Below are 14580 nucleotides of genomic sequence, written 5' to 3' on the forward strand. Positions count from 1 at the left end.
TCCAGTATGTTCATCGCAGCCTTATTTATAATAGCCAGAAGCTGGAAAGAACCCAGATGTCCTTCAACAGAGGAATGGATACAGAAAATGGGGTACATCTACACAATGGAATATTACTCAGCTATCAAAGACAACGACTTTATGAAATTCGTAGGCAAATGGTTGGAACTGGAAAATATCATCCTGAGTGAGCTAACCCAATCACAGAAAGACAAACATGGTATGCACTCATTGATAAGTGGCTATTAGCCCAAATGCTTGAATTACCCTAGATGCCTAGAACAAATGAAACTCAAGACGGATGATCAAAATGTGAATGCTTCACTCCTTTAAAAGGGGAACAAGAATACCCTTGGCAGGGAAGAGAGAGGCAAAGATTAAAGCAGAGACTGAAGGAACACCCATTCAGAGCCTGCCCCACATGTTGCCCATACATATACAGCCACCCAATTAGACAAGATGGATGAAGCAAAGAAGTGCAGACCGACAGGAGCTGGATGTAGATCGCTCCTGAGAGACACAGCCAGAATACAGCAAATACAGAGGCGAATGCCAGCAGCAAACTGTGACAATGATCACTTTATAAAAAACAAAAGCTCGAATTACCCAAGATGCAATCCACAGACCACGTGAAGCTCAAGAAGGATGTCTCCTGAGAGACACAACCAGACCCTGTTAAATACAGAGGCGAATGCTAGCAGCAAACCACTGAACTGAGAACTGGACCCCGTTGGAGGAATTAGAGAAAGCATTGAAAGAGCTGAAGGGGCTTGCAATGCCATAAGAACAACAATGCCAACCAACCAGAGCTCCCAGGCACTAAACCACTACCCAAAGACTATACATGTTTCCATCTGCATATGTAACAGAGGATGGCCTTGTTGGGCACCAATGGAAGGAGAAGCCCTTGGTCCTGCCAAGGTTGGACCCCCAGTGTAGGGGAATTTTGGGGGGCGGGGTGGGAAGATGGGGAGTGGACCACCCTTATAAAAGAAGGGGAGGGGAGGATGGGATAGGGGACTTATGTCTGGGAAACCGGGAAAGGGAATAACATTTGAAATGTAAATAAAAAAATAAAACAAATATCCAATAAAAAAAACCCAATTTACTGATTCAATGCCATCCCGGTTAGACTTATTTAAGTCTATATAAAATAGAAAAAGCTATCTTAAAACTCATATGAAAACACAAAATTCCTTAGATAGCCAAAACAATCCTAAGCAAAGAGGAGAGGGATGGTTGACATTGAGATGTAAAGTGAATAAATAAATTAATTAATGAAAAAGACAGTTTATTGTAAAAATTAATGTTAAATAAAAATTTAAGAGACAAAAGAACAAAGAAGAATAATTCTGGAGAATTTACAGTTCCAGATCTTAAGATATATTACAGAATCATGGTAATAAAGACAATGTGGTTCTGGTACAAAAACAGACATTTAGACCAATGGAACCAAATTAAAGACTGAAATATAAGTAGACCTAAATTCAGCCACTTAAAATTTGATAAAGATGCCCAGAAACTTAAAGTGGAGAAAAGAAAGTATCTTCAATAAATGGTTCTGGAAAACTGGATGTCCACATGAAGAACAATGAAAGTAGGCCCATATTTATTACCTTACACAAAAACTAACTTCAAATGGGTCAAAGACACAAACCTGAAACATAAAATCTGAAACCCTGGAACTGCTAGAAGAAAATACAGGCAGTAGCCTCCATATCTGTGTAAGAAAGGACTTTCTGGATAGGAGTGCCTTTGCCTAATAATTAAGATGAACAATTGACAAGTAGGACTTTATAAAACTAAGAAGCTTCTTCACTGCTAAAGAAAAAAAATCAGCTGAATAATGAGGAAGCTCACAGAATGGGAGAGAATCTTTTCTAGCTATAGATCTGGTTGGAGATTCATATCCAAATATTTAAAAGCTTCAAAAACAAAAGAGCCAAGAAAACAAATGACACAATTAAAAGTTGGGCTATGGATGTGAAGAGAGGATTCTCAAATGAAGAAACTAAAATGGCCAAGAAATAATTTTTTTTCTTTTATTGAATATTTTTATTTACATTTCAAATGTTATTCCCTTTCCCATTTTCCAAGACATAAGCCCCCTATCCCATTCCCCTCCCCTTCTTCTACAAGTGTTCATCATCCTTAGCAATTAGAGATATGTAAATTAAAACTATTTTGAGATTTCATTTTACCCGGAGTGATTAAGATCAAGAAAGCAAATGAAAACAAATACTGGAGGGGCTGGGTGGGGGGAGAGGAAACACTGTTGGTGAGATTGAAAACTGGTAGAGCCACTGTTGAAATCAGTATGAATTTTAAAAAGCTACAAGTCTACCGTGTGATACGGTGGTACCACTTCTTGGCATATGTCTAAAGGGCTTGACATCCTACAAGATGGTGCTCTATTCACAATAAGTAGGAAATGGAAACAACTTCAATGCCCTTCAACTGGCAAATGCATAGTGAAATATGCTACACATCTCTAATTAATTAAGTAATCTCATTCCAAGAGAGTTGATGTCACCTCTGCTAGTACCTTCGTACATGGTAGTGACTTTTCTAACATGTCCTTACCTCCACTGACAGGTGTTAGAAATTATGCCTTAAAGAGGAGGAGTAAAGAAAGGGATGACAGGTTTGAAACAGTCAAGCAGGTGAGTATGAGCAGGACAGACTGCCAGTAAAATACATACCCTGAAAAAGATATATAAGAAAGCATGTGTCACGAAGACCTAAGGACCGGGCATCATTAGCTCCTAATGACATCACAGCACTCATACACTAGTGGCTGAAAATGGGAAGATAAGCTAAGTAAGAATTGGAATTTGATGACACAATAGAATTCTCAGAACAGTGAAGCAGGTCAAGAATTCACAGGTCAGTGTGAAGGCAGTAATGAGACTCCAAGGACACTCGAAGAGAGCTGGCTCCTCATCAGTTCTCCTGGCCCAGCTAGTGGCATACTCTCCTACATCACTGGTCACTGGTTTGTATGAGAACAGCGTCACTGGTTAGTAGATCCATCTTTGTTGTACACTCTAGTTAATGTGACTAAATCTACATATCACTGTTTACCACTTACCTTTCTTAGTGTACAGTTCCATGGCTATGACTACATTCACAGTGATGTGGAAGTCTTACCACCGCCCAGCATCTCTAATTGAAACACTGTTCTCATTAAATGTCCTCTCCTGCTTCTCCAGGACCTGGTTTCTTTTTCCTTTTTTTCCTCCATCTTTATTAAATTGAGTATTTCTTATTTACATTTTAATTGTTACTACCTTTCCCGGTTTCCAGGTCAACATTCCCATAACCCCTCCCTCTTCCCTTCTAAATGGATGCTCCCCTCCCAATCCTACCCACATTACTGCCCTCCTCCCAACAATCCCATTCACTGGAGGTTCAGTCTTGGCAGGACCAAGGGCTTCCCCTTCCACTGGTGCTCTTACTAGGCTGTTGATTGCTACCTATGCAGTTGGAGCAGAAGGTCAGTCCATGTATAGGCTTTGGGTAGTGGCTTAGTCCCTGGAAGCCCTGGTTGGTGGGCATTGTTGTTCATATGGGGTCTCAAGCCACTATAAGCTCTTTCAGTCCTTTCTCTGAATCCTTCAACAGGGGTCCCGTTCTCAGTTCAGTGGTTTGCTGCTGGCATTTGCCTATGTATTTGCTGTATTCTGGCTGTGTCTCTCAGGAGAGATCTACATCTGGTTCCTGTCAGCCTGCACTTCTTTGCTTCATCAATCTTATCTAGTTTGCTGGCTGTATATGTATGGGCCACATGTGGGGCAGGCTCTGAATGGGCGTTGCTTCAGCCTCTGTTCTAAACTTTGCCTCCCTATTCCCTCCCAAGGGTATTCTGGTTCCCCTTTTAAAGAAGGAATGAAGCATTCTCATTTTGGTCATCCTTCTTGAGTTTCATGTGTTCTGTGCATTTAGGATAATTTGAGCATTTGGACTAATATCAAATTATCAATGAGTGCATACCATGTGTGTTTTTCTGTGATTGGGTTACCTCACTCAGGATGATATTTTCCAGTTCCATCCATTTGCCTATGAATTTCATAAAGTCATTGTTTTTGATAGCTGAGTGATATTCCATTGTGTAGATGTACCCCATTTTCTGTATCCATTCCTCTGTTGAAGGGCATGTGGGTTCTTTCCAGCTTCTGGCTATTATAAATAAGGCTGCTATGAACATAGTGGAGCATATTTCTTTGTTAAATGTTGGGGCATCTTTTGGGTATATGCCCAAGAGAGGTATAGCTGGGTCATCAGGTAGTTCAATGTCCAATTTTCTGAGGAACCTCCAGACTGATTTCCAGATAGGTTGTACCAGTGTGCAATCCTCCAACAATGGAGGAGTGTTCCTCTTTCTCCACATCCTGGCCAGCATCTGCTGTCGCTGGAGTTTTTGATCATAACCATTCTGACTGGTGTGAGGTGGAATCTCAGGGTTGTTTTGATTTGGATTTCCCTTATGATGAAAGATGTTAAACATTTCTTTAGATGCTTCTCAGCCATTAGGCACGCCTCAGCTGTGAATTCTTTGTTTAGCTCTGAACCCCATTTTTTAATAGGGTTATTTGTCTCTGTGCAGTCTAACTTCATGAGTTCTTTGTATATTTTGGATATGAGCCTTCTATCAGTTGTAGGATTGGTAAAGATCTTTTCCCAATATGTTAGTTGCCTTTTTGTCCTAACAACACTGTCCTTTGCCTTAAAGAAGCTTTGTAGTTTTATGAGATCCCATTTGTCAATTCTTGATCTTAGAGCATAAGCCATTGGTGTTTTGTTCAGGAAGATTTCTCCAGTGCCCATGTGTTCAAGATTCTTCCCCAATTTTTCTTCTATTTCTTTAAGTGTATCTGGTTTGATTTGGAGGTTCTTGAACCACTTGGACTTTAGCTTTGTACAGGGTGATAAGCATGGATCGATCAGCATTCTTCTACATGCTGACCTCCAGTTGAACTAACACCATTTGCTGAAAATGCTATCTTTTTTCCATTGGATGGTTTTGGCTCCTTTCTCAAAAGTCAAGTGACCATAGGTGTGTGGGTTCATTTCTGGGTCTTCAATTCTATTTCACTGGGCTATCTGCCTGTTTCTGTACCAATACAATACAGTTTTTTTTAATCACTATTGCTCTGTAATACTCCTTGAGTTCAGGGATAGTGATTCCACTGGAAGTTCTTTTATTGTTGAGGAGACTTTTAGCTATCCTGGGGGTTTTTTCTGTTGTTGTTATTCCAGATGAATTTGTAAATTGTTCTCTCTAACTCTTTGAAGAATTGGGTTGGAATTTTGATCAGGATTGCATTGAATCTGTAGATGGCTTTTGGTAAAATGGCCATTTTTCTATATTAATCCTGCCAATCCATGAGCATGGGAGATCTTTCCATCTTCTGAAATCTTCAATTTCTTTCTTCAGAGGCTTGAAGATCTTATCATACAGATCTTTCACTTGCTTGGTTAAAGTCACACCGAGGTATTTTATATTATTTGGGACTATTATGAAGGGTGTCGTTTTCCTAATTTCATTCTTGGCTTGTTTCTCTTTTGTGTAGAGGAAGGTTACTGATTTATTTGAATTAATTTTAAACCCAGCCACTTTGCTGAAGGTGTTTATCAGGTTTAGTAGTTCTCTGGTGGAACTTTTGGGATCACTTAAATATACTATCACATCATCTGTAAATAGTGATATTTTGACTTCTTCCTTTACAATCTGTATCCCTTTGATCTCCTTTTGTTGTCTGATTCCTCTGGCTAGGAATTCGAGAACTATATTGAATAAGTAGGGAGAGAGTGGGCAGCTTTGTCTTGTCCCTGGTTTTAGTGGGATTGCTTCAAGTTACACTCCATTTAGTTTAATATTAGCTACTGGTTTGCTGTATATGGCTTTTACTATGTTTAGGTAATGGGCCTTGAATTCCTATTCTTTCCAGGACTTTTATCATCAAGGGGTGTTGAATTTTGTCAAATGCTTTCTCAGCATCTAATGAAATGGTCATGTGATTTTTTTTTTTGCTTTCTTTCTTTTTTTTTTTTATTAACTTGAGTATTTCTTACATACATTTCGAGTGTTATTCCCTTTCCCGGTTCCGGGCAAACATCCCCCTCCCACCTCCCCTTCCTTATGGGTATTCCCCTCCCCACCCTCCCCCCATTGCCGCCCTCCCACCAACAGACTAGTTCACTGGGGTTTCAGTCTTAGCAGGACCCAGGGCTTCCCCTTCCACTGGTGCTCTTGCTAGGATATTCATTGCTACCTATGAGGTCAGAGTCCAGGGTCAGTCCATGTATAGTCTTTAGGTAGTGGCTTAGTCCCTGGAAGCTCTGGTTGCTTGGCATTGTTGTACATATGGGGTCTCGAGCCCCTTCAAGCTCTTCCAGTTCTTTCTCTGATTCCTTCAACAGGGGTCCCGTTCTCAGTTCAGTGGTTTGCTGCTGGCATTTGCCTATGTATTTGCTGTATTCTGGCTGTGTCTCTCAGGAGAGATCTACATCTGGTTCCTGTCAGCCTGCACTTCTTTGCTTCATCAATCTTATCTAGTTTGCTGGCTGTATATGTATGGGCCACATGTGGGGCAGGCTCTGAATGGGCGTTGCTTCAGCCTCTGTTCTAAACTTTGCCTCCCTATTCCCTCCCAAGGGTATTCTGGTTCCCCTTTTAAAGAAGGAATGAAGCATTCTCATTTTGGTCATCCTTCTTGAGTTTCATGTGTTCTGTGCATTTAGGATAATTTGAGCATTTGGACTAATATCAAATTATCAATGAGTGCATACCATGTGTGTTTTTCTGTGATTGGGTTACCTCACTCAGGATGATATTTTCCAGTTCCATCCATTTGCCTATGAATTTCATAAAGTCATTGTTTTTGATAGCTGAGTGATATTCCATTGTGTAGATGTACCCCATTTTCTGTATCCATTCCTCTGTTGAAGGGCATGTGGGTTCTTTCCAGCTTCTGGCTATTATAAATAAGGCTGCTATGAACATAGTGGAGCATATTTCTTTGTTAAATGTTGGGGCATCTTTTGGGTATATGCCCAAGAGAGGTATAGCTGGGTCATCAGGTAGTTCAATGTCCAATTTTCTGAGGAACCTCCAGACTGATTTCCAGATAGGTTGTACCAGTGTGCAATCCCACCAACAATGGAGGAGTGTTCCTCTTTCTCCACATCCTGGCCAGCATCTGCTGTCGCTGGAGTTTTTGATCATAACCATTCTGACTGGTGTGAGGTGGAATCTCAGGGTTGTTTTGATTTGGATTTCCCTTATGATGAAAGATGTTAAACATTTCTTTAGATGCTTCTCAGCCATTAGGCACGCCTCAGCTGTGAATTCTTTGTTTAGCTCTGAACCCCATTTTTTAATAGGGTTATTTGTCTCTGTGCAGTCTAACTTCATGAGTTCTTTGTATATTTTGGATATGAGCCTTCTATCAGTTGTAGGATTGGTAAAGATCTTTTCCCAATATGTTAGTTGCCTTTTTGTCCTAACAACACTGTCCTTTGCCTTAAAGAAGCTTTGTAGTTTTATGAGATCCCATTTGTCAATTCTTGATCTTAGAGCATAAGCCATTGGTGTTTTGTTCAGGAAGATTTATCCGGTGCCCATGTGTTCAAGATTCTTCCCCAATTTTTCTTCTATTTTTTTAAGTGTATCTGGTTTGATTTGGAGGTTCTTGAACCACTTGGACTTTAGCTTTGTACAGGGTGATAAGCATGGATCGATCTGCATTCTTCTACATGCTGACCTCCAGTTGAACTAACACCATTTGCTGAAAATGCTATCTTTTTTCCATTGGATGGTTTTGGCTCCTTTCTCAAAGTCAAGTGACCATAGGTGTGTGGGTTCATTTCTGGGTCTTCAATTCTATTTCACTGGTCTATCTGCCTGTTTCTGTACCAATACAATACAGTTTTTTTTTATCACTGTTGCTCTGTAATACACCTTGAGTTCAGGGATAGTGATTCCACTGGAAGTTCTTTTATTGTTGAGGAGACTTTTAGCTATCCTGATGTTTTTTTTTTGTTGTTGTTGTTATTCCAGATGAATTTGTAAATTGTTCTCTCTAACTCTTTGAAGAATTGGGTTGGAATTTTGATCAGGATTGCATTGAATCTGTAGATGGCTTTTGGTAAAATGGCCATTTTTCTATATTAATCCTGCCAATCCATGAGCATGGGAGATCTTTCCATCTTCTGAAATCTTCAATTTCTTTCTTCAGTGTCTTGAAGATCTTATCATACAGATCTTTCACTTGCTTGGTTAAAGTCACACCGAGGTATTTTATATTATTTGGGACTATTATGAAGGGTGTCGTTTCCCTAATTTCATTCTTGGCTTGTTTCTCTTTTGTGTAGAGGAAGGTTACTGATTTATTTGAATTAATTTTAAACCCAGCCACTTTGCTGAAGGTGTTTATCAGGTTTAGTAGTTCTCTGGTGGAACTTTTGGGATCACTTAAATATACTATCACATCATCTGTAAATAGTGATATTTTGACTTCTTCCTTTACAATCTGTATCCCTTTGATCTCCTTTTGTTGTCTGATTCCTCTGGCTAGGAATTCGAGAACTATATTGAATAAGTAGGGAGAGAGTGAGCAGCTTTGTCTTGTCCCTGGTTTTAGTGGGATTGCTTCAAGTTACTCTCCATTTAGTTTAATATTAGCCACTGGTTTGCTGTATATGGCTTTTACTATGTTTAGGTAATGGGCCTTGAATTCCTTTTCTTTCCAGGACTTTTATCATCAAGGGGTGTTGAATTTTGTCAAATGCTTTCTCAGCATCTAATGAAACGGTCATGTGATTTTTTTTTTTGCTTTTTTTTTTTTATTAACTTGAGTATTTCTTACATACATTTCGAGTGTTATTCCCTTTCCCGGTTCCGGGCAAACATCCCCCTCCCACCTCCCCTTCCTTATGGGTATTCCCCTCCCTACCCTCCCCCCATTGCCGCCCTCCCACCAACAGACTAGTTCACTGGGGTTTCAGTCTTAGCAGGACCCAGGGCTTCCCCTTCTACTGGTGCTCTTGCTAGGATATTCATTGCTACCTATGAGGTCAGAGTCCAGGGTCAGTCCATGTATAGTCTTTAGGTAGTGGCTTAGTCCCTGGAAGCTCTGGTTGCTTGGCATTGTTGTACATATGGGGTCTGGAGCCCCTTCAAGCTCTTCCAGTTCTTTCTCTGATTCCTTCAACAGGGGTCCCGTTCTCAGTTCAGTGGTTTGCTGCTGGCATTTGCCTATGTATTTGCTGTATTCTGGCTGTGTCTCTCAGGAGAGATCTACATCTGGTTCCTGTCAGCCTGCACTTCTTTGCTTCATCAATCTTATCTAGTTTGCTGGCTGTATATGTATGGGCCACATGTGGGGCAGGCTCTGAATGGGCGTTGCTTCAGCCTCTGTTCTAAACTTTGCCTCCCTATTCCCTCCCAAGGGTATTCTGGTTCCCCTTTTAAAGAAGGAATGAAGCATTCTCATTTTGGTCATCCTTCTTGAGTTTCATGTGTTCTGTGCATTTAGGATAATTTGAGCATTTGGACTAATATCAAATTATCAATGAGTGCATACCATGTGTGTTTTTCTGTGATTGGGTTACCTCACTCAGGATGATATTTTCCAGTTCCATCCATTTGCCTATGAATTTCATAAAGTCATTGTTTTTGATAGCTGAGTGATATTCCATTGTGTAGATGTACCCCATTTTCTGTATCCATTCCTCTGTTGAAGGGCATGTGGGTTCTTTCCAGCTTCTGGCTATTATAAATAAGGCTGCTATGAACATAGTGGAGCATATTTCTTTGTTAAATGTTGGGGCATCTTTTGGGTATATGCCCAAGAGAGGTATAGCTGGGTCATCAGGTAGTTCAATGTCCAATTTTCTGAGGAACCTCCAGACTGATTTCCAGATAGGTTGTACCAGTGTGCAATCCCACCAACAATGGAGGAGTGTTCCTCTTTCTCCACATCCTGGCCAGCATCTGCTGTCGCTGGAGTTTTTGATCATAACCATTCTGACTGGTGTGAGGTGGAATCTCAGGGTTGTTTTGATTTGGATTTCCCTTATGATGAAAGATGTTAAACATTTCTTTAGATGCTTCTCAGCCATTAGGCACGCCTCAGCTGTGAATTCTTTGTTTAGCTCTGAACCCCATTTTTTAATAGGGTTATTTGTCTCTGTGCAGTCTAACTTCATGAGTTCTTTGTATATTTTGGATATGAGCCTTCTATCAGTTGTAGGATTGGTAAAGATCTTTTCCCAATATGTTAGTTGCCTTTTTGTCCTAACAACACTGTCCTTTGCCTTAAAGAAGCTTTGTAGTTTTATGAGATCCCATTTGTCAATTCTTGATCTTAGAGCATAAGCCATTGGTGTTTTGTTCAGGAAGATTTATCCGGTGCCCATGTGTTCAAGATTCTTCCCCAATTTTTCTTCTATTTTTTTAAGTGTATCTGGTTTGATTTGGAGGTTCTTGAACCACTTGGACTTTAGCTTTGTACAGGGTGATAAGCATGGATCGATCTGCATTCTTCTACATGCTGACCTCCAGTTGAACTAACACCATTTGCTGAAAATGCTATCTTTTTTCCATTGGATGGTTTTGGCTCCTTTCTCAAAAGTCAAGTGACCATAGGTGTGTGGGTTCATTTCTGGGTCTTCAATTCTATTTCACTGGTCTATCTGCCTGTTTCTGTACCAATACAATACAGTTTTTTTTTATCACTGTTGCTCTGTAATACACCTTGAGTTCAGGGATAGTGATACCACTGGAAGTTCTTTTATTGTTGAGGAGACTTTTAGCTATCCTGATGTTTTTTTTTTGTTGTTGTTAATATTCCAGATGAATTTGTAAATTGTTCTCTCTAACTCTTTGAAGAATTGGGTTGGAATTTTGATCAGGATTGCATTGAATCTGTAGATGGCTTTTGGTAAAATGGCCATTTTTCTATATTAATCCTGCCAATCCATGAGCATGGGAGATCTTTCCATCTTCTGAAATCTTCAATTTCTTTCTTCAGTGTCTTGAAGATCTTATCATACAGATCTTTCACTTGCTTGGTTAAAGTCACACCGAGGTATTTTATATTATTTGGGACTATTATGAAGGGTGTCGTTTCCCTAATTTCATTCTTGGCTTGTTACTCTTTTGTGTAGAGGAAGGTTACTGATTTATTTGAATTAATTTTAAACCCAGCCACTTTGCTGAAGGTGTTTATCAGGTTTAGTAGTTCTCTGGTGGAACTTTTGGGATCACTTAAATATACTATCACATCATCTGTAAATAGTGATATTTTGACTTCTTCCTTTACAATCTGTATCCCTTTGATCTCCTTTTGTTGTCTGATTCCTCTGGCTAGGAATTCGAGAACTATATTGAATAAGTAGGGAGAGAGTGAGCAGCTTTGTCTTGTCCCTGGTTTTAGTGGGATTGCTTCAAGTTACTCTCCATTTAGTTTAATATTAGCCACTGGTTTGCTGTATATGGCTTTTACTATGTTTAGGTAATGGGCCTTGAATTCCTTTTCTTTCCAGGACTTTTATCATCAAGGGGTGTTGAATTTTGTCAAATGCTTTCTCAGCATCTAATGAAACGGTCATGTGATTTTTTTTTTTGCTTTTTTTTTTTATTAACTTGAGTATTTCTTACATACATTTCGAGTGTTATTCCCTTTCCCGGTTCCGGGCAAACATCCCCCTCCCACCTCCCCTTCCTTATGGGTATTCCCCTCCCCACCCTCCCCCCATTGCCGCCCTCCCACCAACAGACTAGTTCACTGGGGTTTCAGTCTTAGCAGGACCCAGGGCTTCCCCTTCTACTGGTGCTCTTGCTAGGATATTCATTGCTACCTATGAGGTCAGAGTCCAGGGTCAGTCCATGTATAGTCTTTAGGTAGTGGCTTAGTCCCTGGAAGCTCTGGTTGCTTGGCATTGTTGTACATATGGGGTCTCGAGCCCCTTCAAGCTCTTCCAGTTCTTTCTCTGATTCCTTCAACAGGGGTCCCGTTCTCAGTTCAGTGGTTTGCTGCTGGCATTTGCCTATGTATTTGCTGTATTCTGGCTGTGTCTCTCAGGAGAGATCTACATCTGGTTCCTGTCAGCCTGCACTTCTTTGCTTCATCAATCTTATCTAGTTTGCTGGCTGTATATGTATGGGCCACATGTGGGGCAGGCTCTGAATGGGCGTTGCTTCAGCCTCTGTTCTAAACTTTGCCTCCCTATTCCCTCCCAAGGGTATTCTGGTTCCCCTTTTAAAGAAGGAATGAAGCATTCTCATTTTGGTCATCCTTCTTGAGTTTCATGTGTTCTGTGCATTTAGGATAATTTGAGCATTTGGACTAATATCAAATTATCAATGAGTGCATACCATGTGTGTTTTTCTGTGATTGGGTTACCTCACTCAGGATGATATTTTCCAGTTCCATCCATTTGCCTATGAATTTCATAAAGTCATTGTTTTTGATAGCTGAGTGATATTCCATTGTGTAGATGTACCCCATTTTCTGTATCCATTCCTCTGTTGAAGGGCATGTGGGTTCTTTCCAGCTTCTGGCTATTATAAATAAGGCTGCTATGAACATAGTGGAGCATATTTCTTTGTTAAATGTTGGGGCATCTTTTGGGTATATGCCCAAGAGAGGTATAGCTGGGTCATCAGGTAGTTCAATGTCCAATTTTCTGAGGAACCTCCAGACTGATTTCCAGATAGGTTGTACCAGTGTGCAATCCCACCAACAATGGAGGAGTGTTCCTCTTTCTCCACATCCTGGCCAGCATCTGCTGTCGCTGGAGTTTTTGATCATAACCATTCTGACTGGTGTGAGGTGGAATCTCAGGGTTGTTTTGATTTGGATTTCCCTTATGATGAAAGATGTTAAACATTTCTTTAGATGCTTCTCAGCCATTAGGCACGCCTCAGCTGTGAATTCTTTGTTTAGCTCTGAACCCCATTTTTTAATAGGGTTATTTGTCTCTGTGCAGTCTAACTTCATGAGTTCTTTGTATATTTTGGATATGAGCCTTCTATCAGTTGTAGGACTGGTAAAGATCTTTTCCCAATATGTTAGTTGCCTTTTTGTCCTAACAACACTGTCCTTTGCCTTAAAGAAGCTTTGTAGTTTTATGAGATCCCATTTGTCAATTCTTGATCTTAGAGCATAAGCCATTGGTGTTTTGTTCAGGAAGATTTATCCGGTGCCCATGTGTTCAAGATTCTTCCCCAATTTTTCTTCTATTTTTTTAAGTGTATCTGGTTTGATTTGGAGGTTCTTGAACCACTTGGACTTTAGCTTTGTACAGGGTGATAAGCATGGATCGATCTGCATTCTTCTACATGCTGACCTCCAGTTGAACTAACACCATTTGCTGAAAATGCTATCTTTTTTCCATTGGATGGTTTTGGCTCCTTTCTCAAAAGTCAAGTGACCATAGGTGTGTGGGTTCATTTCTGGGTCTTCAATTCTATTTCACTGGTCTATCTGCCTGTTTCTGTACCAATACAATACAGTTTTTTTTATCACTGTTGCTCTGTAATACACCTTGAGTTCAGGGATAGTGATTCCACTGGAAGTTCTTTTATTGTTGAGGAGACTTTTAGCTATCCTGATGTTTTTTTTTTTTGTTGTTGTTATTCCAGATGAATTTGTAAATTGTTCTCTCTAACTCTTTGAAGAATTGGGTTGGAATTTTGATCAGGATTGCATTGAATCTGTAGATGGCTTTTGGTAAAATGGCCATTTTTCTATATTAATCCTGCCAATCCATGAGCATGGGAGATCTTTCCATCTTCTGAAATCTTCAATTTCTTTCTTCAGTGTCTTGAAGATCTTATCATACAGATCTTTCACTTGCTTGGTTAAAGTCACACCGAGGTATTTTATATTATTTGGGACTATTATGAAGGGTGTCGTTTCCCTAATTTCATTCTTGGCTTGCTCCTCTTTTGTGTAGAGGAAGGTTACTGATTTATTTGAATTAATTTTAAACCCAGCCACTTTGCTGAAGGTGTTTATCAGGTTTAGTAGTTCTCTGGTGGAACTTTTGGGATCACTTAAATATACTATCACATCATCTGTAAATAGTGATATTTTGACTTCTTCCTTTACAATCTGTATCCCTTTGATCTCCTTTTGTTGTCTGATTCCTCTGGCTAGGAATTCGAGAACTATATTGAATAAGTAGGGAGAGAGTGGGCAGCTTTGTCTTGTCCCTGGTTTTAGTGGGATTGCTTCAAGTTACTCTCCATTTAGTTTAATATTAGCCACTGGTTTGCTGTATATGGCTTTTACTATGTTTAGGTAATGGGCCTTGAATTCCTTTTCTTTCCAGGACTTTTATCATCAAGGGGTGTTGAATTTTGTCAAATGCTTTCTCAGCATCTAATGAAATGGTCATGTGATTTTTTTTTTGCTTTCTTTTTTTTTTTTTTATTAACTTGAGTATTTCTTACATACATTTCGAGTGTTATTCCCTTTCCCGGTTCCGGGCAAACATCCCCCTCCCACCTCCCCTTCCTTATGGGTATTCCCCTCCCCACCCTCCCCCCATTGCCGCCCTCCCACCAAC

General features: G+C 40.0%; 1 protein-coding gene across 2 annotated transcripts in view; it reads left to right on the forward strand.

Moving 5' to 3' along the window:
- Positions 1–2866: 2866 nt before the first annotated feature.
- The window catches only part of Cldn34a (claudin 34A), a 68489-nt gene continuing 56775 nt past the window's right edge, over positions 2867–14580 (forward strand). Inside the window, exon 1 of one of the 2 annotated variants that reach the window (XM_063280262.1) lies at positions 2867–3019. In XM_063280262.1, the coding sequence (XP_063136332.1) occupies positions 2905–3019 (115 nt within the window). In that variant the 5' untranslated portion in view covers positions 2867–2904. The remainder of the gene's footprint in view (positions 3020–14580) is intronic. The other variant, XM_063280263.1, reaches the window with a different exon arrangement.

Source organism: Rattus norvegicus, chromosome X (genome assembly GCF_036323735.1).
Source record: "Rattus norvegicus strain BN/NHsdMcwi chromosome X, GRCr8, whole genome shotgun sequence".
In the NCBI taxonomy this organism is placed as follows: Eukaryota; Metazoa; Chordata; class Mammalia; order Rodentia; family Muridae; genus Rattus; species Rattus norvegicus.